At 58.1% G+C, this 23,724-nt stretch overlaps 3 protein-coding genes across 4 annotated transcripts; 1 reads left to right on the top strand and 2 right to left on the bottom strand.

Annotated features, from left to right (window-relative positions):
* Nucleotides 1-579: 579 nt before the first annotated feature.
* MMP15 (matrix metallopeptidase 15) lies at nucleotides 580-5,654 on the bottom strand. The gene is made up of 10 exons (XM_050979119.1): nucleotides 5,523-5,654; nucleotides 4,324-4,472; nucleotides 3,952-4,074; nucleotides 3,535-3,842; nucleotides 3,148-3,309; nucleotides 2,803-3,026; nucleotides 2,536-2,674; nucleotides 2,150-2,300; nucleotides 1,920-2,035; nucleotides 580-1,670 (listed from the first exon to the last, which is right to left on the bottom strand). Exons 1-10 carry the CDS (start codon nucleotides 5,628-5,630, stop codon nucleotides 1,234-1,236), a joined length of 1,917 nt encoding a protein of 638 aa, XP_050835076.1. The 5' UTR covers nucleotides 5,631-5,654; the 3' UTR covers nucleotides 580-1,233.
* A 967-nt stretch (nucleotides 5,655-6,621) lies between these two features.
* USB1 (U6 snRNA biogenesis phosphodiesterase 1) lies at nucleotides 6,622-11,101 on the bottom strand. Its single transcript, XM_030227627.2, has 7 exons — nucleotides 10,946-11,101; nucleotides 10,688-10,839; nucleotides 10,355-10,538; nucleotides 9,812-9,865; nucleotides 8,692-8,797; nucleotides 7,959-8,042; nucleotides 6,622-7,655 (listed from the first exon to the last, which is right to left on the bottom strand). Exons 1-7 carry the CDS (start codon nucleotides 11,047-11,049, stop codon nucleotides 7,551-7,553), a joined length of 789 nt encoding a protein of 262 aa, XP_030083487.1. The 5' UTR covers nucleotides 11,050-11,101; the 3' UTR covers nucleotides 6,622-7,550.
* A 541-nt stretch (nucleotides 11,102-11,642) lies between these two features.
* Nucleotides 11,643-20,685, top strand: ZNF319 (zinc finger protein 319). Of its 2 annotated transcripts, none has more exons than XM_009090736.4 (2): nucleotides 11,643-11,787; nucleotides 13,182-20,685. In XM_009090736.4, exon 2 carries the CDS (start codon nucleotides 13,552-13,554, stop codon nucleotides 15,211-15,213), a length of 1,662 nt encoding a protein of 553 aa, XP_009088984.1. In that variant the 5' UTR covers nucleotides 11,643-11,787; nucleotides 13,182-13,551; the 3' UTR covers nucleotides 15,214-20,685. The 2 variants fall into 2 exon arrangements, with proteins under 2 accessions (XP_009088984.1, XP_018770408.1); XM_018914863.3 differs by having other exon boundaries at nucleotides 11,647-11,797.
* The last annotated feature ends 3,039 nt before the right edge of the window (nucleotides 20,686-23,724 follow it).

Below are 23,724 nucleotides of genomic sequence, written 5' to 3'. Positions count from 1 at the left end.
ACCCCTGAAGTCTAATCTTTCCCACTCCCATGATTATTTCTCTGATCTCTGCAGCACTCATGACGCCTCTTGCCTTCCTCTGCCGAGACAGCAGTGGTGAGACAGGATATGGCCACCCCTTCCCCCCAGGAAACTCAGCAGGGCTGTATGGGGACAGGGAGCTGAAGCACCCTGTGAAGTGGCTCCAGGAGGGTCCCCCAGCTGCTGCCGGCCCCTGCACGGGGAAGGGAGGTGGCTGCCCAGGGCTGAAGAGCAGTGCTGGCTGGGGGAGAACAAGGCACCCTGTGTTCCCAGCGAGGCCCTTGTCACTGCCATGGGAGCTGCTGAAAGGCTGCTCTGTCCACTGGTGGGGGTGGGGGGGCTGCTTTAGCTGACCCCCCTAAAGTGGCAGCCCCAGGGCAGGGACTGCTGCAGGGACATCACTGGCCATGCTGGCCCCTTCCCTGCATCCCCTAGCATGGCACCCAGTCCCCTGGGGGTGCCGTGCAGGGTGACCTCCCAGACAAGCCCCATCACCACAAAATTTGCCCAGTCCCTCCCAGGGCACCCCCGCAGCAGGAAGGACAATGGCACTACAGCTCTCCACACACCCGACCCGTTTAATGGACATACAAGGTGGCTGTGCCCACTGCCCTGCCGACAGGGCCACGTGCCCCAGGGCTTCTACCCACAGTGGCAGCAGCAGGGCCCAGACTGAGCTGAGCCCCAGCAGGGTTGCAGAGGTGGCATCTCCCAGCTCATACTGCCTTTAGGCACCACATCCCTGTATCCCCGTGGTTCAACAGGAAACACAGCCATGAGCTCAGCCCTTCCCCACCACTGCAGGTGCCAGAGGCTGAGACCTGCCAGCCCGCAGCACTGGGGAGCAGCCCCCAGCCCACTCACCACCCAAGCTGCAGTGGGCTCACACAGGAGGAAGGGACCCTGCAGGGACCCATGGCAGATGCAGGCACATGATGGGTGGCAGCCTGAGGGTCACGGCTAGGGGGACGCACAGGCACTGGGGAGCAGGCAGGGCCTGGATGCCCTCCAGCCCCCCCATGACCATCCCCGGTCCCAGCCCGGCTGCTCTGGAGGGGCTGGGGGGGTCGGGCATCCCCCCTTTTCTGAGGCTGGAGCCATCAAGCAACAATGGGGGAGAGGGGCCGAGGCCGTGGTGAGGGTCAAGGGGAGGGGGTGTCAGGTCCATCTTAGCACCATGGTGGCGGGGGCGGTTGGGGGAGGGAGCCAGGGTCAGACCCACTCCTGCAAGGAGCGCTTGCAGTACAAGAGCATTCGGGGTGCGCCCTTCCTCTGCATCTGCACGATGACGTAGATGAGGCCCAGGATGCAGAGCAGCAGCACCAGCAGCACCAGCACCATGACCACGCTCATGGTGCGTGTGTACTCATCGATCTGCACCACCACGTCCACGTCCCTGCCTGGCTGGCCATCTCCCTCGTTGTAATCCTCATCTTCCTCTTCCTCCTCCTCACCTTCAGTCCCCCCATCCCCATCAGGGTTGAAGGGGGGTCGGTCCACATCGGGCCAGCGGGGATTGGGGTCTGGGACCAGCTCTGTGTGACAGCCCATGAAGTCCCGTAGGATGGATTTGGGATAGCCTGGCTCTGTCTTGAGACGCTCATTGTCGAACTTCCAGTACTTTGTGCCTCTATAGAAGTAGGTGGAGGCTGGGGGAGAGAAGATAGAGACAAGGGGTAAGTGGGTGGGCACAGGACACTGCAGAACCTGGGCATCCCTGCAGATGCCCAAGACAGCAGGTTTTGCTCCAGGACTGGTGAAACGCTTCAGAAAGGGATTCACTGCTGACTCCCACACACTCTCCCCAGGTCCATCCCATAGCCAGGCTATCAGAGGGATAATCTGATCTCCAAGACCCCCACCACCACCACCACCCATTCCTCTCCTCCTCTACTTACAGGCATCTGGGCTGAGGAAGGCTCCCTTGGGCGAGGGAGGGATGCCCACCCAGACAGAGATGGGCTTTGGGTAGCCAGGGTCCACTGAGCGTGTGTCCTCGTTAAAGCGCCAGTATCTGGGGAGGGAGGTGGGGACTAAGTGACGAGCAGAGGGGTCCCCACTGCCCAACATTCTCCCCCTGACAGGGGCCAGGAGGCAGCAGAGCAGGGAGAACCCCACAGACACTCACCTGTCCCCACGGAAGAAGAAGGTGTGTCCTGTGGGTTCCCACCAGACGGCTGTGTCAATGCTGTCGTAGGGGATGCCCTGCCCATAGGTGACCAGGGGCTGTGGGTACCCAGGCTCCAGGTTGGCTTCTCGGAAGAGCCAGTACCGGTCACCTAGAGGGGAAAGAGTTGGAGAAGGGGGATGAGAAGGTCCTGCCCAGCTGCTGTGGCAGGTGCACAAATGGATAGGGATAGCGGTAGATGCCGCCCTGACCCCTTGGGATCACAAGCAGCTGTGGCTGGGGAGGTGGGTCAGGATGAGATTAAGCCAACCAGCTCTCAACAGCTTTGTGGGGGACACTGGGGTCTCGCTTCCACCTCAGCCCTCCCATCCAGTTTCCCTGTTCACCTTTAAAGAAGACGAACTTCCCATCATGCCTCTCGTAGGCAGCATCAATGTCCCCAGGCAGGCCCCGCCAGAAGTGTCCAATGGGCATGGGGTAGTTGTCCAGCACCCGGTTGTGCCGGACCCTCCAGAACCACCGGCCCTGGAAAGAAACAGGGTTGGCAGAGGATGAGGAGGACACAGGGACACAGTCACCTTGCTGAGGGGTCCTCCCACCCACAGACCCACTACATCCCCAAGGAAGGGGCAGGAGTGGGTCCTGGCAGGCACCTTGAATACAAACATCTCCCCACGCAGCACCGCCACCGTGTCGAAGTCCCCATCACAGATGTCGGGGCCATACTGGTCAGGTCGGTCTGGGCTGCCAGGTTTGGGTGGTCGGTCTGGCTTCCCCGGAGGGGGAGGTTTAGGGGGTCTCTGGTCTGGCCTGCCAGGTCTCCGGGGTGTTACGGTGGGCAAAGGCTTGGTGGGCTGAGGGTGCCCATCTGCGGTACCTGGATCGGGCAGGTGAGAGAAGGGATGTGATGATGCAGACCAGCAGCACCTGTACCTCAGTTTCCCCAAACACATGCCAAGAATCCCACCTCTGGGATGATCCCCCAACCAGCTCCTCACCGTAGAGCTGCTGGATGCCCTTGAGGTCATCCTCAGGCAGCTGGAAGTTCTCCGTGTCCATCCACTGGTAGAAGGGTGCCATGATAGCACTGGGGTTGCTGGAGTGCTCCAAGCCCAGCGAGTGCCCCAGCTCGTGCACGGCCACCAGGAAAAGGTTGTTCCCTGCATGGAGAGGCACCATCAGCAAGAGGGGGTGGAGAACATGACACATGAGGCAGACCCCTGGACCCAGCACCCTGCAACAGGGGTGCTCCAGTGGGGTTGGCCTGCAACACCCATGGTGGACCTGCTCTCCCTGACAGTCCTGTCCACACCAGCACAGCTCCCCCCTCCACCCACAGTGGCCACCAGGCTTCTCCTTTACAACCTCCTTGGCCCTCAACTCACCAGACACATCTGCATTTTCCAGCGTCCAGGGCTCATCCAAGTCGAAATGTGTGTCCCCCCCCATGCCAGGGCCAGGAAAATAGGCATGAGCCAAAAATCCCCCAAGGCCATCAAAGGGAGAGCTGTCTCCATGGAATCCAGAGGCAAAGAGCACCATGATGTCAGCCTCTTTCTTCCTCTTCTGCCGGATGTCCTCGTAGGCCACCTCCCGGAAAACCAGCGGCGTGGCTTGCTCCCACACCCGGAAAGCTCGTCGGACAGCCTCATGTGAGTGGTACCGACCCAGCTTCTCCGTGTAGTTTTGGATGCTGGGGATACAGAATTCACTAGAGAAGGCCTGGAGCAGCACTCGTTCCCTGAGGGGATCCATGGCTCTCCATGGACCGGGGGGAGGGAACCCCTGGCACTGCTGGGTACCTGAAGGTGAGGTGGCTCTGGCTCCAGCGCCGCCCTGTCAGCGCGTACCGCTTCCGACGCATGTTGGACTTCATCCGTGCTCCAAACTGATCCGGGACTCCACAGCGGGGACGTTTCATCCACCTGCCAGGAGGACACCGAGCCAGGGCTCAGCCCACCACAGCCAAGGTCCCTGAGGGGTTACAGCACCCAGACAGCAGGGACAATATCCTGGCTGCAGAGGTGCAGCCCCCAAAAGGGGAGAAGCACCTCCCAAGGGGGACAGCACCCACTATTCCAGGTGCCAGCAGAGCCCCAGGGCTGTCAGAGAAAACCAGAGCCGGAGAGTAGAGCTGCCATCTGCTTGAGCAAGGGGACAATGGAGAAACTCACGCCTTGGTCTCCTCGTCCAGGACGCCGGTGACGGTGATGCCGTAGAACTTCTGCATCTCCGCGAGCGCGGCGGAGAAGGTCTGAGCCGAGCGCATGGTGGACATCCGGCGGCTGGGCTGCGGCAGGTACCCGTAGAGCCGCAGCCATGCCTGGCCGGGAGAGCCGCGCGTTAGCCCGGCACCGAGCAGCCCCGGAGCTCCCCAGCACCCGGTGGGGAAGAATCCCTCCCCCTGCCTGACTGTACCCTAGTCCCTTCACAGGGGTGGTCAGTGCCAGCTGCCAGTGGCAAATGCCACCCCCGAGCAGACAGCGCTGCGGCAGGAGGGCACAGGGTCCCTGCCCTGCCCTGAAAGGTGGGGAAGCTGGAGATCTCGGGGGGCTGCTGCCAGATGGGCTGACTCCAGGGACGAGGCAGCTGGCAGGGGGCCAGGCTGCCTGCGGGCTGCCTGTCCCTGTCCTCCTCCGGAGGCGTCCCCTGGGAGCTGCTGAGGGATGTGAAGCCTGGGACCCCCGCCCCGGCCTGCACCCACAAAGGGGCTTCTGTCCTGCGGGGCTGCAGCCCCAGGGCGGGGGGCAGGAGGGTGCTGGGGCGCGCCGGGGCTCTTCCTTCCTGCCCCAGCCTCCGCCTCCTCTTGTCTGCTTTAATTGCATTTTATTTTTATCTTTATTATTACTCTTTTGTAACTTTTTTTTCCCCTCGTAGTTTTCATTTATATTTTCCAGATTAGGGGGGTTTTCCTTTTAATCTTTAAAGCTTTTTTTCTAAATTCCTTCCAATTCTTTTTCCTTTTCCAAGTCTTATTGCTCTTCCAAGTCTTTTTCCTTTTCCAAGTCTCCTTCTCCAGGTTCTCCAATCCTTTTCCTAACCCAATTCTTTTCCTATCACTTTTTTTTTTCCCAAAAATGGCTTAACATTTTAATTGCTAAAAACATTAAATCTATTAAATTCTTCTACCCCTACTCCCGTTCCCTCGGCAGTGTGGTGGAGCAGAGCCTTTATCAAAAGCCCTTTCACCGCCTCCCCCGCCGGGCACAATGCGCTTCCTCCCCACACCCCTCGCCCGCCGCCTGCCACCCCCGGGGACGACCTGCAGCCCACCGCCCCGCTCCCCGCCTGCACCTGCCCCGGCCGGCGGTGCGGCGGGCCCGCAGGTGCCGGTGCGGCGGCCGGGGGTGTGGAGCCCCGGCCCGTGGCTCACCTCGGCGTTGATCTCCTCGCCCGCCGCCCCCGCCAGCAGCACCAGCAGCACCACGAGCGGCGGGAGGCGCCCGCCCGCCCGCCAGGGGGCGCCGCCCCCTCCTGCCATTCCGCGCCGCCGCCGGGTCGCGGCTGCCCCCGGCCGCGCCGGGCCGGGCCGGGCCGGGCCGGGCCGAGCGCGGCGGTGTCGGAGCTACGCCGCCCTCATGGCCCGGGGCCGAGCCGCCGCGGGGGGCTGCGCACGGTGCATGGGAGGCGCTGCCAGGCGCGGCCCGTCGCCTCCCGGCCCGCCTTTTGTGCGTGAGGTCAGCACGGCGGCGCGCGGCACATGGGCGGCCGGCGCGGCGCGGCGGGGCCCGGCTCCGCTCGGCTACCCTGCCGCGCTCTGCCCGCCGCCGGGAGCACCGGAGCGGCTGGCGGAAGGCGGGCGCGGCGGCGGCGGCGGCGGCGGGGAGCGGTGGGAGCGGGCGGGGCGGGGCCGCGGCAGGGGCGGGGCCGCGGCAGGGCGGGGCCGGTGGAGGCGGGGCCGCCTCCCCCCGCACGTGGGTGCGCGGCGGGGCCGCGGGCTGAGCCCCGGTTCGGGCAGAGCCCCCCTCCCCGCACCCGGCCCTGCCGGCAGCCGCCACACCCCCGACTTTGCCCCCACAGCCACTGTGTCCTGTCCCGAGGGTCTCTGACACCCGGTGTTACACAACCGGGTGCAGTGCCAGGCCCGGCTGGGGCCGGTGGTTGAGCATTAACCTGGGAGAAACCGGTTTCACTGAAGTCCCCAGGGGCTAAATATATCTCTGTTTGTTTTTCTTTCCCCCAAAAGAAACTTATCTTGCAGATCCCCATCCTGGAAACTAACTGGCTAAAGACTTAACAGATTTTTTTTTTTCTGAAGGACTTCAAAAGGCTGCTGGCAGCAGCAACTGGCTGCAATGCTCCCAGGGACACAAATCCCGACTGTCTGGAGATGCTCCCGCAGACAAAGCCACTCTCAGAGCCAGGACAGGCAGCACGGAGTTCACAGGAGCACTTACAGAAGTGGCCTACGTGAAGATTGCAGGAGTTGTGTGTGTCTAAAAGGAAACAGCTGAAATACACCACAGACACAATTTTATGACACGAGGAAACAGATTTTTACTGCTCAGAAGTCCTGGACAGACAAGGAATAAAAGATTCAGGGTATCACATCAGCATCCTGTTCCAGCTACCTGAGAGGTTGCAGCTGACCAACCCAGAGGACAAAAGGATAAAAAGGAGTTTCTCCCGAGGGACAATGTCCGGCCTGCGATCCCCCTGGGTCACCATCCACCTGGGGTGCTGGTCACATAGGGCAAAAGTGTGGAGCCTGGGCAGGAGCCACCACCCCTTGACTCACGCAGCTCAGGCAAACACTGACACTGTCCGTTCCAGGGCTCACCCACACCTGGCAGCAAGCTCTTGTTCTTTGGCAAAAGGATCAGACACTGAAATGTCTCTACAGAGGCAGCAGCAGTGTGAGAGGGACACAACATGACTCAGGAGCTTGTCCGAGCTGGCTTACAGTAGGAAAACACTCAGGGAAGAGGATCCAGCTCCACGTCCTTCCTCTTGCTACTCAAAACATGCCCAGAGCCTCCCAACAATCTGGCAGTGCTACTTCCCACTGTGTGAGACATTCTCCCTTTAGTAGCAGCTTCCCACGCTACCTTCTTCCTCCTTCCCATAAGGCATCTATGGCTTTTGAAGACTTTTCCTTCTTCTTAAAAAAAAAAAAAAAAATCAGCAAAATTAGCGACCGTGGGATGTCTGGAACCGCCAGTGCTGACTGCAGCATGTCCAGCAGTGAGGATGAAATCTGCTACAAGCACACTTTTCTTCAGCCAGCAGCTCAAACTGGAAGTGGCCCGACTTGAGGCCACCAACGCCGCAGAGACGCTGAGCAGGCAAGAAGAGCGCAGAGGTGCGTGACAGCCCATGCCACGCAGAGCTGTGCCAGACTGCAGCCCTTGTTACAGTGTCAGGCTCTTCGAGGCTCCAAAAGGCACAGCTCCACCCGCCCCTACCTCAAGGGGAAGGAGAAGTACTTGTTCCCTGACTTGCAGCGGATTTGCTCCCATTGGATACGCAGCAGGAATGCTGACTCCTCAAACCCATCCACAATGTCCTGGAAAATAGAGGCAGGAGTCAGTACCAGCAGGGCGGATCTGCCAGAGGATGGAGTTGGCAGCTCCCTGTCTGAAGCAAGTCACAGATGAAGCCATTTGCAGCTGGAAGCCTCTGATTTCCCTCAGGAGGGTGATTTAACTCACACTCCCCCCAAAAACTTCACATCTTTCAGCCCAGTGAAGTTTGTCCTGCTCACTTGAAGAGAATGTCCCATTCTCCACCCCCGGCAGGGAGATGTGGCTGGACTCCAGCTCTGCCCTCCCCCTGCTCTCCACAGCACCCCATGTCTGTGGGGACACACCTGGAGCTCCCGCAGACACTGCCCTTCCAGCCTGCCAGATAGGTCCCCGACGCACCAGGCCAAGCTGATGTGGAATGATGGGTCCTGGAGGCAAAAAACACCGGGGATAAGAATGTGAGGGCTAAAGGAGGCTTTGCTCGATGCCCAGAGCCACAGTGCAAGATCTGGCATGATGCTGCTGCCCTGCCTGGGATCACAAAGGCTGGAGGATCCCAAAACTGGGAGTCCCCTCCTCTGCCAACTCAACAGCTGCAGAGCTGATATGGACAGTGCTAGAGGCAAGAGGAGTCCTGGGCTTCCCACCCCAGCCCCTTTGGACACCAGTGGGCAAGGCTGCCTGGTTCTGAGCCTCCCTGTGCTCAACTCTGCAGCTGTGGGAGAATCTCTCAGGACTGGTTTTGGAGCAGGTACATGGGTCACTACTGAATAATCCACATGAACTGCCTGCTCAGCTCTAGACACAAACAAACTGCTCTGGCCCTTCAAAATCCCAAACCTGTTCCCAAAGCTAGTACTAAGCAAAAAGGCTGGACTAATGCCCAAGAAAGCTGCCCAAGGGAAAGACACAAGGATTGTCTTCAGTCCCAGAGTGCCCATTCTATCCTAGGACAACCCTGTTTCCATGCACAGCAGGGCAGCCACTGCAACTGGCTCCTGTTAATTTGAGTGAACATCTCACAGGGAACCAGCTGGCATGTCCAGACTGGCAGGGGAGCAAGCAGGAACGCCTCACCTTGTAGAATGTGGGAAGGTCAAATTCCTCTAGAACGCTATCCACCTCCGAGACCAGCTCCAGCAGCTGGAAATGCCCAGCAGAGACCTCCAAGCCAATAAAAGTCCTAAAGAAAGGCAAGGAGAGACTGCAAGCACCCTTTCATGCTGCACAAAACACAGCCCTAAGAATACTTCACTCCTACTGGGCAAGTTCCCTGCTCCCTACCACAAGGAAATCTGAGGAATGCCAGGTTTAAGCATCCAAGGATGCTGATTGTATTCAGAAGAAAAACAAAAGATGTGGTAGCAGGAAAAAGCAGGACTGGATGATAAACCATGTAGACTTACTAGATTAGCCTAGTACCTTTTGGGACATGAAAATCAGTTTTCTAGGCAAAGGATGCACTGGATGGATATTTCAGCAGAGTGCCATGCCCATGCAGGAGCTGCATTAAAAAAGTGGAAGTTGCTGGGGAGGTTTTACAGTGTGAGAGGAAGTAGGGAATGGGAAGTACCAAGCTGGAGAGATGTGACAAAGTCAGCACCTCCTCCAGGACTGTCGGGATGACAGTTTCTAGAGTCATTTAGAGTCATCATTTCTTCCCCTCCAGGAGGGAAGCAGAAGATTCAAGCCATTCACCCTGGTTCCATATCCACTTTTTCCTACCCATGACTATCTTGGGCTGCCTTTCCCACCAGATTCAGCAACTTTCTGCAGTTTTAATCACCTCTGCTTTGACATTCAAAAAAACTTAATTCCATTCCATTGGAATCAGGCTTCTGAGCTGACGCCCAGGAGAATTAGCACCATCTCAGCTATTTCTCTCCAGCTCTTGGAAGACCTGCACTACAATTTCACGACTGGCACTGCTGCCAAAAGAGGTGGTCCCACTCTGCTCGCCCCAGGCTGTGCACGCCAGCTAATGAGACCAAAAGCTTGCAGAGAAACAGTGCCAAAGCTAAAAATTTGTACAGATGGCCGAGGAAAGGTGTGAAATGTGTGGAGATGATCTGGAAGTGATCACACACTGTGCTGTCCTACAGCCCAACTGTGGGACAGGCAGGTGACACTTCCCATCCACCCAGCACCTTGCTCAGACTTCTCCTGGGGCAGGCAGGCTGCTCCACTGTGCACTCACCTGGTTTTGTTCTGGTTGGTGTAAACCTTCACTTGGTCAGCCACGCAGAAGAACCTGAAATAAGAAAGATCCTATTTCAGCTGCAGGGAAAAAAATAAAAAAGGAGAAGATGAGGAGGAGCCAGGATTGTTATCAACCATGGAAAGATACAGGCAAATATATGCTGCAATTGGACCAAATTGGTGCAACCAGAACCTCCTGGGGCTCAAATTAATTAATTCCCCTCCTGTTTCCAGCCCTCTAAAGCCTGACAGTGACAGAAGCCCTGAAGCAGCTGATGCTCAGCCCGTGCCTGAGCCAGATGTAAGAAACAAAACCATCATGGTTTAGGGGATGGCACAGCTCTGGCCTGATCCTGGAAAACCAAAACCCGACATGTCTGGTGCCAGATCCTGAAGCAGTGAGGAAAAATCCCCAGGGCTTTAATGTCCTGCCAGCACCAGCTGCCAAGGACACCTTAGGGCGTGGATGCTGGCAAAAAGCGGATCCCGAGGGCAGAGGAGGGGTGTGAGGAGCGCTCTGCCGGGGCTCTGCCAAACCCACCTGTGGAAGGCGGCCAGGCGCTCCCTGAGGGAGCGGACGAAGGGCTGTATCCAGTGGTAGCGCAACACCACGCACTGCGAGAGGCTCAGGTGGAACTCCTCCATGGCAGCCAGCGACGGCACGTAGGTGCGGGCGCGGGACACCAGCAGCTCCAGCAGCTCCAGGAACTCCTCCTGGGCAATGTCTGCGGGGCAGCGCCGTCAGAGGAGCCGCGGATGGCCGCCGGGACTGGCGGGACCCGGGGATGCAGCGGCTGAAGTCCGTCCCGCCATCCTCCCGGACCCCTCCCGGTCCCAGTGCAATCCCGGTGCCGGTGCCGGTGCCGGTACCTACAGGGCAGGTAGACGTGCGTGGCCCAGTTGCCCCGCTCGTGGGGGAAGCCGCGCACGCGGCCGCCGTGCAGGGAGCTGTCATCGCTCACGGCCTCTTCAGGGTCCGGGTCTCCCGGCAGGCCGGTGGGCACGGGCAGGAGGGGACGGCCGGCGCTGCGGGACCGGAGCGGGGTGAGAACGAGGAAGAGGAGGAGGAGGAAGGCCGTGCGCTCCCGCCGCCTCCCGCGCGCTCCCGCCGCCGCCACCCTACCGCACCCACCTGGCCGCGGGGGGACCCTGCGCGCCGCCATCCCGGCTCCCCCCTTCCTCCTCCTGTTCCTGCTCCTCCTCGGAGCTGCTGTAGCCCACCAGCGCGGCGCTCATGGCCGCGGCACCCGCCGGCACGGCCCGCTCCTCGCCGGCGGCGGCCGCGCAGTTGCCGGCGCGGCCCGGCAGGGGGCAGCACCCGCCGCGCCCGCCCCGCCTCCTCCGCCGCTGCCGCGGCCGCCCCGGCCCGGCCCGCTCCGCTGCCTCCGCTGCGCTCCCGCCCGCCGCTCGCTCCCTTCCCTCCCTCCCCTCTTCCCTCCCGGCTCCCGCCTCCACGCCAGCGCGGGGCTCGGGCGCAGCGCGCAGGCCGCGGCCCTGCCGCCGGCGAGGCCTCCTCCCGCCGTAGGTGATCGGCCCGGCCGCCGCCGCCGCCCTTTGTGTGCGCCTCGCCGGGGCGGGGGCGGCCCCGGGCGGGCAGCGACCCCCTGCACCCGAGCCCAGCGCGGGGCCTCCCGGCGCGGCGGCGGTGAGGGCCTCGGGGCGCCGTCCCCGCGCTGCCAGCGGGGCCGCCCGATGGGGAGCGGCGAGCGGCGGGCCGGGCCTGGCCGCGGGCTGCGGCGGCGGCGGTTGCTGGTGGCCTGTGAGCTCCCCTGGCCGCCCCCGCGCCCCGCGGCCCTGAGGCGGCCCGGGCCCGGCGGGAGCAGCCGGGCCATGCCGAGCAGGCCGCCTCGCCAGTTTGAAAGTACCTCTGCGCTCCCGACCGCGCTCCCTAAATGGTTGTCGCTTCCCACCTCCCACGGAGGGATGAGTTAGGCTGGAGCTGGCGCCGACGCGGGTCCCCGCGCAGAGCCCTCGGTAAGCCAAGGTTGGTATCGCTCTCCCCTGCGAGGGGTACAGTCTTTCCTCCCCGTTAGTCCGGGGTGCGTCGCCGGTGGGTTCATCCTGCCACAGTTGGCGGGGGAGGGTGGCACCTGGGCTGGGCTGAAGTTTGGTGTCCCGCCGAGCTCGGGTGCAGGTACCGGCACTGCGAGCCCTTGCTCCGTCGAGGTGAGCTCTGTAGAAGGAAGGCATCCTGCGTGCCGGCGGGGCTGCGATGGGGGCTTTGCTGCCCCAAACTGTGCTGGAGCACAAAATAATGAAGTGTCCCCACAGTCAGAGGCGGGTCCAGGACTACCTGAGCTGTGGGGCTCAACCCAGTCTCAGCTGAGTGCCGGTGGAGGTGGGGATGCTGGGGAGTGGGATTCTCTGGTGCTGTTTATTGCATAGTTTTAAACATAAAAAATATTCTTGTGGTAGACCAAGGATTTCCTTGCCCTGGGGGCAGGTGGTTTGACACAGACATGGGGTTGCTCTTATGAGCCCGGGGGCTCAAGGCCCAGGAGTGTTGGTGGCTGCTGCTCACCAGGGCTTGCACCTTCTTCTCTCTTGAGGTGTGTTGACACTCTTGCTGTCTGCTGCTCGCTGGTGGGTCTTATTCTTCCAATAAACCTGGTGCTAGGTTTATTGGTCATCTCACTTTTCAGTGAGCCTGATGATGCTCTGTAGCAAGGCCAGGCTGCAGCTCTGGCATAGGTTGGTTGGCTTCAGTGTACTTTTATTACATGGTTTGGTAGGAGGTTCAGCTAAGCCACTGCTTTAACTCTACTTTTATCTTCACAGAGTGATCCCTGTGTCTGGGGATAGGATAACACTGAGGGCAAGTATTCTCCTGAGCTCCCTGGCTCTTCCATTCTACAAGTGCTGCCCAAAGAAGGGGAAATGCTTTGCATGCATCCCTTGGGTAATGGGCTGGATATCCAGGCTGGAGGAAGAGCAGAACCATTTCACAGAGCTGTTTCATGTTAGGATGTGTAATATCTAACCCAGTAGTTTTTTGATTGCACAGTGTTTGGTGCATAGCCTGTGCAGAGAGACTGAGTTCTGGGACAGTGCCACAGCAGTGCTGGAGATCCAGTGACCACTCAGGGCTGAGCTGAGCAGGCCCTGGGCAGTTGTGCTGCCTCTTGTGAGAGCACAACACGCAAATGTGTGCCTGGCTGCAACCGAGCAGAGCCCAGCCCTTTCCAGGCTGAGAGCTCCTTGTCCCATGCCCTTTGCACAGCAGCAAGTGGGGCTCTGGTTCTACATTGGCTTCCTGGTAGCTTTGCAGGGATGCCGGAGATTTTTCAAAGAGAGCCATGGGGGAAGGTTGATGAAGAATTGCCCTTGTTTCTTCTATGACCTGACATGAGCTATCTTCTTTCCTGCAGGGAGAGCTGCTCCTGGGTTGCATCCTGTGTCCCTCGCAGGTGTGAGCACATCGCAGCCAGCACGGAGAAGGCCCTCCTCTCCTCTTCAAGGCACTTGCCTCTGCCTCCTGTACCTTTGTCCAAAAGAAGGAAAAGCCAGACCAAATCAGCCCATAAAGAACCTGTGCTGGTCTAAGGAGGAGGCTCTGAAGTCTCTTCGCCGCTTTTCTTCCCAGGATCCTGGCTGTGGGCTGGATTTTCTGGTCTCAACTTGAGGGGATCATTTACAGGGAATCAGGATCTCAGAATCTTTTGGTCTTGCTTTTACTTGAACCCTTTCATCCGGGAAGCTGAAGCTATCACTGCTAAAATCCCATTTTTTTTCCCAAGCATGTCAGAAAGCTGGCAGCAGCAACAGCAGCAACCACAGCAGCCGCCGCCACCGCAGCAGCACCACGCTGGGGCAGCCGCCCTCCCAGAGCACTCCATCCCTCCCAGCACTGCTGACAACCCCCTGGGCTGTGCCGTGTACGGCATCCTGCTCCAGCCAGACCCTGGACTGCAGCACCACCAGCACGCCCCTATCCAGGCTGGAGAGCCATCCCACAAGTGCGGTGTGTGTGGCCATGACCTCGCCCACCTCTCCAACCCCCATGAGCACCAGTGCTTGCCAAGCCATGACCGCTCTTTCCAGTGTACCCAGTGCCTGAAGATCTTCCACCAGGCCACTGACCTCCTCGAACACCAGTGTATCCAGGTGGAGCAGAAGCCCTTTGTGTGCGGGGTTTGCAAGATGGGCTTCTCCCTCCTGACCTCGCTGGCGCAGCACCACAACGTCCACAACGGCAACGCCATGAAGTGCTCTATCTGTGAGAAGACCTACAAGCCTCCCGAGGTAGAGCATTCACAGCCTCTCGACCCCTCGGAGAAGCCCTACAGCTGCTCCATCTGTCAGAAAACCTTCAAGCACCTCTCGGAGCTGTCCCGGCACGAGCGTATCCACACGGGTGAGAAGCCATACAAGTGCACGCTGTGCGACAAGAGCTTCAGCCAGTCCTCCCACCTGGTGCACCACAAACGGACGCACAGCTCCGAGCGGCCCTACAAGTGCACGGTGTGCGAGAAGACCTTCAAGCACCGCTCCCACCTGGTGCGCCACATGTACGCGCACTCGGGGGAGCACCTCTTCAAGTGCAACGTCTGCGAGCTGCACTTCAAGGAATCCTCGGAGCTGCTGCAGCACCCCTGCACGCCCAGCGGGGAGCGGCCCTTCCGCTGCGGGGAGTGCCAGAAGGCCTTCAAGCGTCCCTCGGACCTGCGGCAGCACGAGCGCACGCACAGCGAGGAGCGGCCCTTCAAGTGCGACCTGTGCCAGATGAGCTTCAAGCAGCAGTACGCGCTCATGCGCCACCGCCGCACGCACAAGGCCGAGGAGCGCTTCAAGTGCAACCTGTGCGAGAAGGGCTTTGTGCAGCCCTCGCACTTGGTGTACCACCAGCACGTGCACGGCATAGAGAACCTCTTCAAGTGCAACGTGTGCCAGAAAGGCTTCAACCAGTCCTCGGAACTGCTGCGGCACAAGTGCGTGCAGAACGCGGAGCGGCCCTTCAAGTGCGCGGTGTGCAACAAGTCCTACAAGCGGGCCTCGGCCCTGCAGAAGCACCAGCTGGCCCACTGCGCCGAGAAGCCGCTCAAGTGCACACTCTGTGAGAGACGTTTCTTCTCCTCCTCGGAGTTCGTGCAGCACCGCTGCGACCCGGCCCGCGAGAAGCCCCTCAAGTGCCCCGACTGTGAAAAGCGGTTCAAGTACGCGTCGGACCTGCAGCGCCACCGGCGCGTGCACACGGGCGAGAAGCCCTACAAGTGCTCCTCCTGCGAGAAGGCCTTCAAGCAGCGCGAGCACCTCAACAAGCACCACAGCGTGCACGCCCGGGAGCAGCAGTACAAGTGCATGTGGTGCGGGGAGCGGTTCCTGGACTTGGGCCTGCTGCAGGAGCACAGCGTGCAGCACACGGCCGAGGGTGCCTACCAGGTGGCTGCCTGCTTGCCATGAGCCTCCCGCCCCGCCGTGGCTTTCAGCTTGCATGGGACGCTCCCGAGCCTCGGCCTTCCCTTCCCTCTCCTCCTCGGTTGTTGGCAACCTCCAAGGAGTGTGGGGGAAAGGGGGGGCATGGTGTGTGGGCAGGTAAACTTTCCTCTGGCCTCAGTGGTTAATATGCCACCTGTATCGAAGTAGCAACAGACGACATGGACATCGCAAAGGGGTGGAAAGGAAAGGAGGGAAGCAGAGAGAGAAAGCTATGCCTGTAGATGCCTGGTGTTCCCTGGACTGTAGTTTGTGCTGTACCCACAGTTCCAGTCCTGGGAGCTCAGCTGTCTGTTGCAGGCACCAGCTCTTTGTGTGCAGCCTTTTTCCCCTGTCCTGCCTGGCAGGGTTGGTGGGGAGGATTGTGTGACTCTCCTTCTGGAGAGGGTTTAGGAGCAAGGCAGAACCAGCCTTCCCTTCTCCCAGGGTGTGCTGCTTGACATAGAGATGGCAGGTTTCTGCTGCTGCGGTCTCCCAACTTGGTCCAGCCTCAGTTGAGGGCATCATTTCAGATGGTTAGTGTTGATTGACTGCCCCAACCTCCCCTGCTCTCCCTCCTTCTAGAGTGTTGAAAGGGAAAAGCCATGGGGCTTCACAGCTCCAAAAAGCACTTTGGCATTGCTGCTTTTGCAGTGGCTGGCTGTCACACTCTGCAGGGGTTCTGAGTGAGCCTGCCTGCCCCCTGTCCCTGCCAGCTGCACAGGGAGCTGTAGGAAGCTGCCACCAGAAAGCATGACAAGGAGCACTGGGACAGTCTGCCTGGGAGGAGGTCGTGGATTCTCCCTCTCTGGAGACATTCAGAACCCACCTGGACATATTTCTATGTAACCTGCTTTAGGTGACCCTAACTTAGCAGGGGGCTTGGACTAGATAATCTCCAGAGGTCCTTCCAGCCCTAACAGTTCCATGATTCTGTTACAGCATTCATACCCTGCTACCAGCTTCATTCAAGAGCTGCTTCCCAAGGGACTTGGCCTCCTCCTGCCTTGCCTCCAGCCCCTTGAGCACCCCTTGGGCTGACTGTGGTACCTCCAGCAGGGTCAGGCAATGGGCTGTCACAGCTCCAACACTAAGGAGTGAGATGAACACTACAATAACCTACAACTGCAGAGGTGTTGCCATGGCCAGCAGTAACCACAGCATGTGCCAAGGGCTTGGTGTCTGATTTACTGGAGGAACCAGAGCCAGGAGAATCCTTTAGGGCCTGCAGGCTCAGCTCCATGGGGAGGGCAAAGCTGCAGTGGGTAAAGGAGAAATCTATTTTTTCCCCTCTTGCAGGAGTCCTGTTTTACCCCTTTGACCTTTCTTTACCTCATCTGTATTCTTCAGGTTTTGCACACTTCTTGTAAACATCACTTAAAAATAAATCTTCCCTAGCGAGGTTGATGCAGCCTCAGGTGTTTTCCTCTGTAGGAATTTGCTGGCATCTCATGTCCAAGAGATCTATTACATGTCAGTTAGATGCCTTGGAGGTTGAAGATGTGCCTACTAGGTTGTTCCCCAGCCTTCCCCCTCCATCTTTGGAGATATTGAGTGTCCATGTGTGGAGATGTTCAGACCCTGGCTGGATGTAGTCCTGAACAACCTGCTGTAGCTGACCCTGTGCAAGTAAGGAGTTGGACCTGGGGGTCTTCAGAGGTCCCTGCCAGCCTCAGCTCATCTCTGGTGTTGGCTGGTGCTCCTGTGAGGTTGTAGGGAGCAGCAGCCAGGGTGTTCTTCCCATGTGCTGCACGAGTGATTTGGACAAAGTTAATGACTGCTGTCCATGGCAAATGTACACAGATTAACCTTGCAGAGAGTTGGACTGGGCCTACATCCCTGTTGGGGGACACTTGTCTGAAAGGTGAAGAAAGGGTTTAGTTTTCCATTTCCAGCATGGTGAGGGGAGAACAGGGTGCATTTTGAGGGGCTGGGACAGGGCAGTGACAGGGTAGATCCTGGGGCTGAGTCTTCTTCATGTGCAACTTTAAGATTATTAAAACTGTGCTCTCTGCTGCCCAAGGAAGAGGGACCCATGATGGTTATCTTACTTTGTGCTGCCTCAAAGATGTAGAACTTCCTACCAAGTTTTCCATCTGTGTTTCTTTTTTCTCTTTTTTTTGTTTTACCTTTTTTTTAAAAAAAGCAGTTTGTTAAAATTCATTAAAAATACTGTATAGTTTAACTTGATGTCATACTGAATCTTTAAAAAAAAAAAAAAAGATGTGATAACTTGGATTTTTATAGAGCTCTTTTAGTTCTAGGTAACTGGTTTTTGCTGTTTAATATGTAGTAAGTTCAGTGTATGCTTTACTGTAGGAGTAAAAGAGAGTCCAAACAAGGGAAGGCTAGTCCTGTCTTTACAGAAGGGCTTGGTGGTGGTGGAGACTCAAATGTGGGACCAGATGAGGACTGTGGCACCCACCTGAACCCTTGCTGTGTTCCTGCCTTGGGCCATGGTTCCTCTGCTCTTGCCCAGCAGAGCTGCCAGGGGCTCAGTGGTCACTGGCAGCCAGGATCAGTGCCCAGGGCTCAGAGCTTGCAGAGAGGCTCAGCTTTGCCAGGAGGAGGGTGTGAGATAGTCACTTGCAGCCTCCATGGGCTCTTGTGGCTCTGCTCTTTTTTCCTGGAGCATCAGAGGAGGGTTTGGAGCTGGCTGTGCCCTGCTCTCTTCCCTCCCCAGGAGCCTGGGGGGGCTGCCTGGGTGACTGCCTGGCACTTGGAGCAGAGGAGGGTGGTGCTGAGCCCCAGACACAGCTCCACACTATGCAGAGCCATGGGGCTGCCAGATCCTGTCCCCTTGGTGCAGCTGGACACTGAGAGTGTTGGGGGGTGTTTCTCTTCTGCTGAGCAGCTGGGAAAGCCCTGGATAGCCAAGTGAGGAGCTATGGCTCTGCCTAGGGTGTGGCACTGGCCAAGCAGTGCCCTGGGCAGAAAGATTCATCAGGGCTGTGTGCATGGGACCCCATGCCAGGGAGAGAGGGGATGCTGTGGGGAGCTTGGCAGGGATGAGCCCAGGTCCAGGTCATCAGCTGGTGAATAGGTGCCTCCAGGTTCAAAAACATCATGGTGCAGGATTAGAACATCATTATTAGGCCTGGCTCTGAGTCCACGGTGACTCAGTCTCTTGTTTCATTTGCTGCCCTGCAAGAGCCCAAATCCAGCTGAAGCCCATGGAGAACATGCAGCTGGAGCTTGCTGTGTGGGGTGGGCACTGAGTGGCCACAGAGAGCTTTTGGTATATTTTTATAGGAGCATTTTCCAGTTGGAAGCAGCAGTGATGCCTACAGGGGTGGGCAAGCAGGTCCATGTCCATTGCTGTGCCTTTAGGTTGTGTTGTGTCCAGTGAGGTGGGAGGAGGTGGAAGTAGCAGGAGGCACAGGAGTGTCAGGAGCGCTGTGCTGCTGTATGGGGAGGCACAGGCTGCCCTGGGAGCTGGTGTCCCTGGGGCATCACACTCAGGGCTCTCTGCTTACTGCTGGCGTTTCCTTTTCAAACCAAAGAGCAGCTGGGGCCAAAGCCTGTTGGGGAGTAAACCATGTCTCTACTCTGTACCTGTTGCACTTCACTTCTGGTGTTTATTTCAAGCAACTTTCAGGCTCCAGCCTCCGCCTGGCCTCTGGCATTCCTCACTGCCCTGCAGCACCCCAGAGAGTTTCTGTGCTGGAGCTGGTGTGCCATCAGCCCCATGGCAAGTGCTCGAGGCAGTTCAAAATGTTGCTGGCAGCCCACCTGAGGATGCTGAGGGGCTGGGTAGAGGGGGGTCCCTCCCAAAGGGTGGTTCTCCTTGGCAGGCAGTCTGAGTAGGCGGAGAGGAGGGTTAGGTTGGGCAGAGGTTGTGTGGGTGTTCTCCAGGACATAAGTCCTGCTCTCTAGGGCTGCTGTTCCTCTGCCTTCCTGGGTCCAGGAAAAGGTAGTCTGTAACCCCTGACCCTACCTACAGGATGCCTTTAGCTGTCTCAGCCCCTTCCCTTCCACAGCTTATATTTTTAAAAGACATTCTCGGCTTCTTTTCTTTGTTCAGTTCTTTATTTGTAAGCAGTGGTTTGTTTTTTATTCCTTCTTCCATACTGATTCTGAAGTCCCTTCCTTCCTTCCCACCTCCCTCTGCTGTCCCCAGCCCCAAACTCCTTTCCCAGGCTGCCAAACTCCTTTCCCAGGCTGAGGCTGGATCCTGGTGGTACCAAACTACTGGCGGTGAGATCAGGTGTTCAGGACCTGAGTCTTGCTGGAATCCAGTGGGTGCTTCTGGTCCTTCCCCACAGCAGGCCATCCATTTCACTGGGCATGGGCAATGCCTGTCACCTGGCAGCTTGGCATGGGATCCTGCCCATGCTCTGACAAGTGAATCTAAGCCAGGACCAAGAGCCAGAGCAGAGCTGTAGGAAATGGGGACTGGGGTGGGAGCAGCCATTTCCATCTCCAAGGCTGGGGATTAGGTCAGTGAAGGACTGTCAGACATTCCTGGGAGATGTCCTGGCACTGGGGTGGGCTCAGGCAGTGCAGTTGGTTCCCCTGGGAGTGCTGTGGAGCAGCTGTGTGCATCAAGCAGGCAGCTGAGCTGAGTTAGCTGTGCCAGGGACCACAGCTCTCCCTGGGGCCGTGGGGATGCTCAGGAGGCCGTGCCAGCTCTCTGGTGAGCAGATGCCATCTCTGCAGTCTAGGTGGGAATATGTTCACACTCTGGCCTTGGGGCCCATGTGCTGGACTGGGGGACAAAGGGGAAAGCATCCTCTGACAGTTTTGGGACCATTTCTGGGCACTCAAGCCTGCCCTTGCAGGGAGAAGAGGAGGTAGGAGAACACTTTCTGCGCTTCCCTTGGCTATTTACCATCAACTCCAGGCTGCAGCTGAAGCCTGACCATTAAAAATAGGCAAACCCCTCTTGTTATACTTCAGAGTTGGACTCTTTCTCCATTGGGTGGTGAGTTCACCTGTGGGAAGGTTCCTGTGCATGCAGGTGAGATGCTGAGATTCAGTAAGGGCAGGCCAGTGAGGTTTGGGGCTGCAGCTCCCCCCAGGCCCAGGTGAGCACCCAGCTCTCCCCAGCTTCCTCCGCAGCATCTCCTGGCAGCTGCCCCTGGCATTTTCTGGATGTGAAGATGCTTCTCTCACAGCGTGCCTGGGATGCCTGGGAGAGCAGGAGCACAGGTGGCAGCTGGACCATGGGCTTGTTTCTGAGTGCCTCCAAGCCGTGGATCTGAGGGACTTCGTGGTCTGGGAGATCTTGGGCACCTCCCAACCTGTGCTCACGACTCCGACAGCGTTCCCAGGGCTGTTGGAAGTCACAGCCAAGGTTGCTGAGGTTTGTGTGGCTTGCAGTGCCTTTAACACTGCTCTCCATGTGTTTCTAAGATGATACTCCATGTATGTGTGTATATATATTGTAATAACACATCCCGCTCTTCTGTGTGAGTGTCAAATGGTTTTGCTTTACTAATAAATTTATAGTTATTTATACCTTCCTGTGGGTGTGTAAGGTTTCTGGAGTGGAGGCCATGTGCCAAGCACTGCCTCCTCATCTGTCTTTGTGCATCTATCTGGCTCTGGTTGGGTTTTTTCATGTTTTTTTTCTTTCCCTGAACTTTTTTGAAGTAGAATTAATGGTTCATCTTCCTGATAACCAGAAGATGCAGGATACGAGCAGGCTCCCAAGGGCTGAAAGCAAACACAAGCAGAGTATGCTGGGTGGTTTTACCCCTGCTAGAATTGGAACGATCCCTCCCCAGGGCAAATCTCCTCCCTGGGAGCTTCAGGGCAGGAGCAGGCAGGAGTCTCTTCCTGCCAGAAGGGAGCAGCTGTTCAGGGGGCAGAAGCTGCTGCATGTTGTGCTCTGGAATCCCAGCCCCACATTCAACTGTTCAAACAAGGTTTGTTTTGCATGCCCCATCCTGTGATAGCAGGATAAGAGCCTGCTACAGAGCTGCTGGGGCCAGGCAGGATGGGTACTTGTTGCCCACCAGGACGGAGACAGCCATGGAGTCAGGGAAGGAGGAAGCTGGTCAGGGAGCTCTGGGCATGCAGAAACAGGCTGGGCATGGGCCACAGAAGCCATGCTGGCACCTGGATTCCAGGGTGTCATTGTGGCCAAGATTAGGGGCAGTGGGAAAGGCTGGCAGTCGTGCAGGGCTGGAGGTAAACGGATCAAGCAGCAATTGGCAGGCTCAGCAAGGGGAGGCTTAGCCCAGCCCAGCACAGATTTGCTGTGGTTGCTCTGGAGCTGGGGCAGAGCTGTGGGTGGAGCACCCTTGGCACATCACCTTGTGTCAACCCACGGGGTTTCAGCAGCTCCACTGCTGCTCCTCTGCACATCCCTGCACCCCCTGCCCATGGGTGAGATGCCTGCCTTCCCCCCAGCGCTGCCGGTGAGTGCCTGGGATGCCTTTGGTGGCTCCAGGGATTTTGAGGGTGCTCAAACCTGTTTGATTTTGGGGTGGTTTTTTGCAGCACCCTGCACGAAACCCTCAGGCAGGCTGCTGGGAGCCGGGGCACTCAGGACAGCTGAGTGCCAGTAATCCCATTTGCAGGCAGCACAGGGCTAATCCCGCAGAGCCCTGAGCCGATTGGGGTGGCTTGGGGGGCAGTGGCGAGCTGCAGTGGCCAAGGGAGCCCACGCGTCCCAGGGTGGCTTCCCAGGGAGGCAGTGCTGAGCCTGCGGCGGTAAGTGGCGGCCATGGAGCCGAGGGACGCGGCTGGGAGCTCTGCAGGGCCACCTCTCCCATCACAGGGGGGTTTGGTGATCCAAAACAGCCGGGGGATGAGCTGTGCTGGTCCATGGGGAGTGATGCTGCGAAGGCTGGGTGATATGGAGGGAAGGAAAGGCCACGGTGCTCCCTTCTCCAAATGAGGCTGTGGGTCTGTGCCCTCTTTGCTCTTAGAAATGAGACTAAAGCCCTTTGCTGGCTGGCAAAAGGAGCTGCCACAACAGGTGGTGGCATCGCGGGGTGCCTGCAGTGCAGCAGGGTGCATAAGGCTGTCAACTCTTTCATCTCATTGAAGGCAAATCCTGCCTACTTATTCCTATTTCTTTCAGCAGCTAGTTTCGTGGGGACCCACAAATGTTTCTGCCCATTTCTTGCTCAGATCTGGCAGAGGAACAGCCTCTGCCCACCACTATCTTTCCCAGACCAAGGACAGGGATATGGCCCAGGCTTTTACAGCTGCACAAGCTCATGGTGAGGGAGGAGGAGCCCTTGGCTGACAAGGGGGGCTCGCAGCAGCCTCAGGGGGCTTTCTGCAGGATTGTTTGGGCTCAGTTGTGTACGTGGACCCAGGGCTTCTTTGGGTCCTGTGAGAGTGCCCCAGCATGGGTGAAAATGCCTCTGCTGCAGGCACTGGCAGCTCTTCCTTGCTGTTCCCAGGGCATTCACACTCCTTATCCCTTGTACCCAGCGAGAGACACAAGGTAATTTAATTGGTTTCTGGTTGTCAGGCCTCAGGAGGTGTTTTACAGCCACCCTGTCCAGCTGTGGGCTGTGGGGGTCTGTGGGAGAGTGCATGGAGGTGGAGGCAAGCAAAGGGCTGAGGACACACATCACCCTTCCTGCAAACCCCAGCCTACACTTAAGGAGCCAGGCTTTGGAGAGCCCCCAGTGAGCCATCTCAAGGGAACTGAAGATGTCCTGCATGCCTGAAAGCTGCATGAGGGATTAATTCAAAGAGCCCAGTGCTGAGCAGCTTCCAGCCTCTACCTGCTGCATGTGGGACTGGGATTGAAACTCCTGTGCAGTCTCCTGGCTAGGCTGGAAGGAGCTCAGGGATCTGCTTCCTTTTGCCCTTCACAGGTATCACGTGGGGGCTGTCTGAGGTGCTCCTGAGCCCTCCAGTTTGGGCAGAGTGGGGTATCTTTAGAGGGGCATTTTGGGCAGAGCACAGCCCTTCAGAGGGGCAACAGCAAGTGACACCCCCAGTCTGAGCTGGATGAGAGCTCCCAGCTCTTGTTCAGTACCTAAGAAGGGGAATGTGCAGCATCCCTTGGCTCTGTATCCCAGCCCAGAGCTGCTTCATGAAGGGAAGGAAGGGACCCAAAAAGACCAAGCAGCCAGAGCTTGGACAGCTGAATCCCTGCTCTGCAACATCCCACTTTTACCTGCCCTATCAACGTCACAGCAGCCAGTGCTGGGTGCCTTTGCTGCCCTTGCCAGAGCCCCCTGCAGGTACCTGCCGCAGCAGCCACCATGTCCCTGGGCTGTGGCTGAAGGGTGCTGGAGCAGAGTTGTTTTGTAGGGGCAGAAAGAGGGGATTTGTGTGTTGGAACATGAACTTCATTAAAAAATTCTGTTCAAATTACTGTTCAGCTTCCCTCAAATGGAAAATGATGAGGAGAGTAGAGGACACTGAGCAGGGCATCACAACTTCTGTGATCTATCTAGCAGTGGCTTCCTAGTCAGGACAGGTGTGCAAATAAAACATCTGACTGAGAAGCTAGCTTCAGGAAAAGCAAGTTTAACTGAGATGGTGAGAATAAAATAGAGTGTTTATTTTGCTCACAATAGCAGT

The sequence above is a fragment of the Serinus canaria genome, chromosome 11 (assembly GCF_022539315.1).
Source record: "Serinus canaria isolate serCan28SL12 chromosome 11, serCan2020, whole genome shotgun sequence".
NCBI lineage: Eukaryota > Metazoa > Chordata > Aves > Passeriformes > Fringillidae > Serinus > Serinus canaria.
This window is presented reverse-complemented; position numbering and strand designations above follow the sequence as displayed.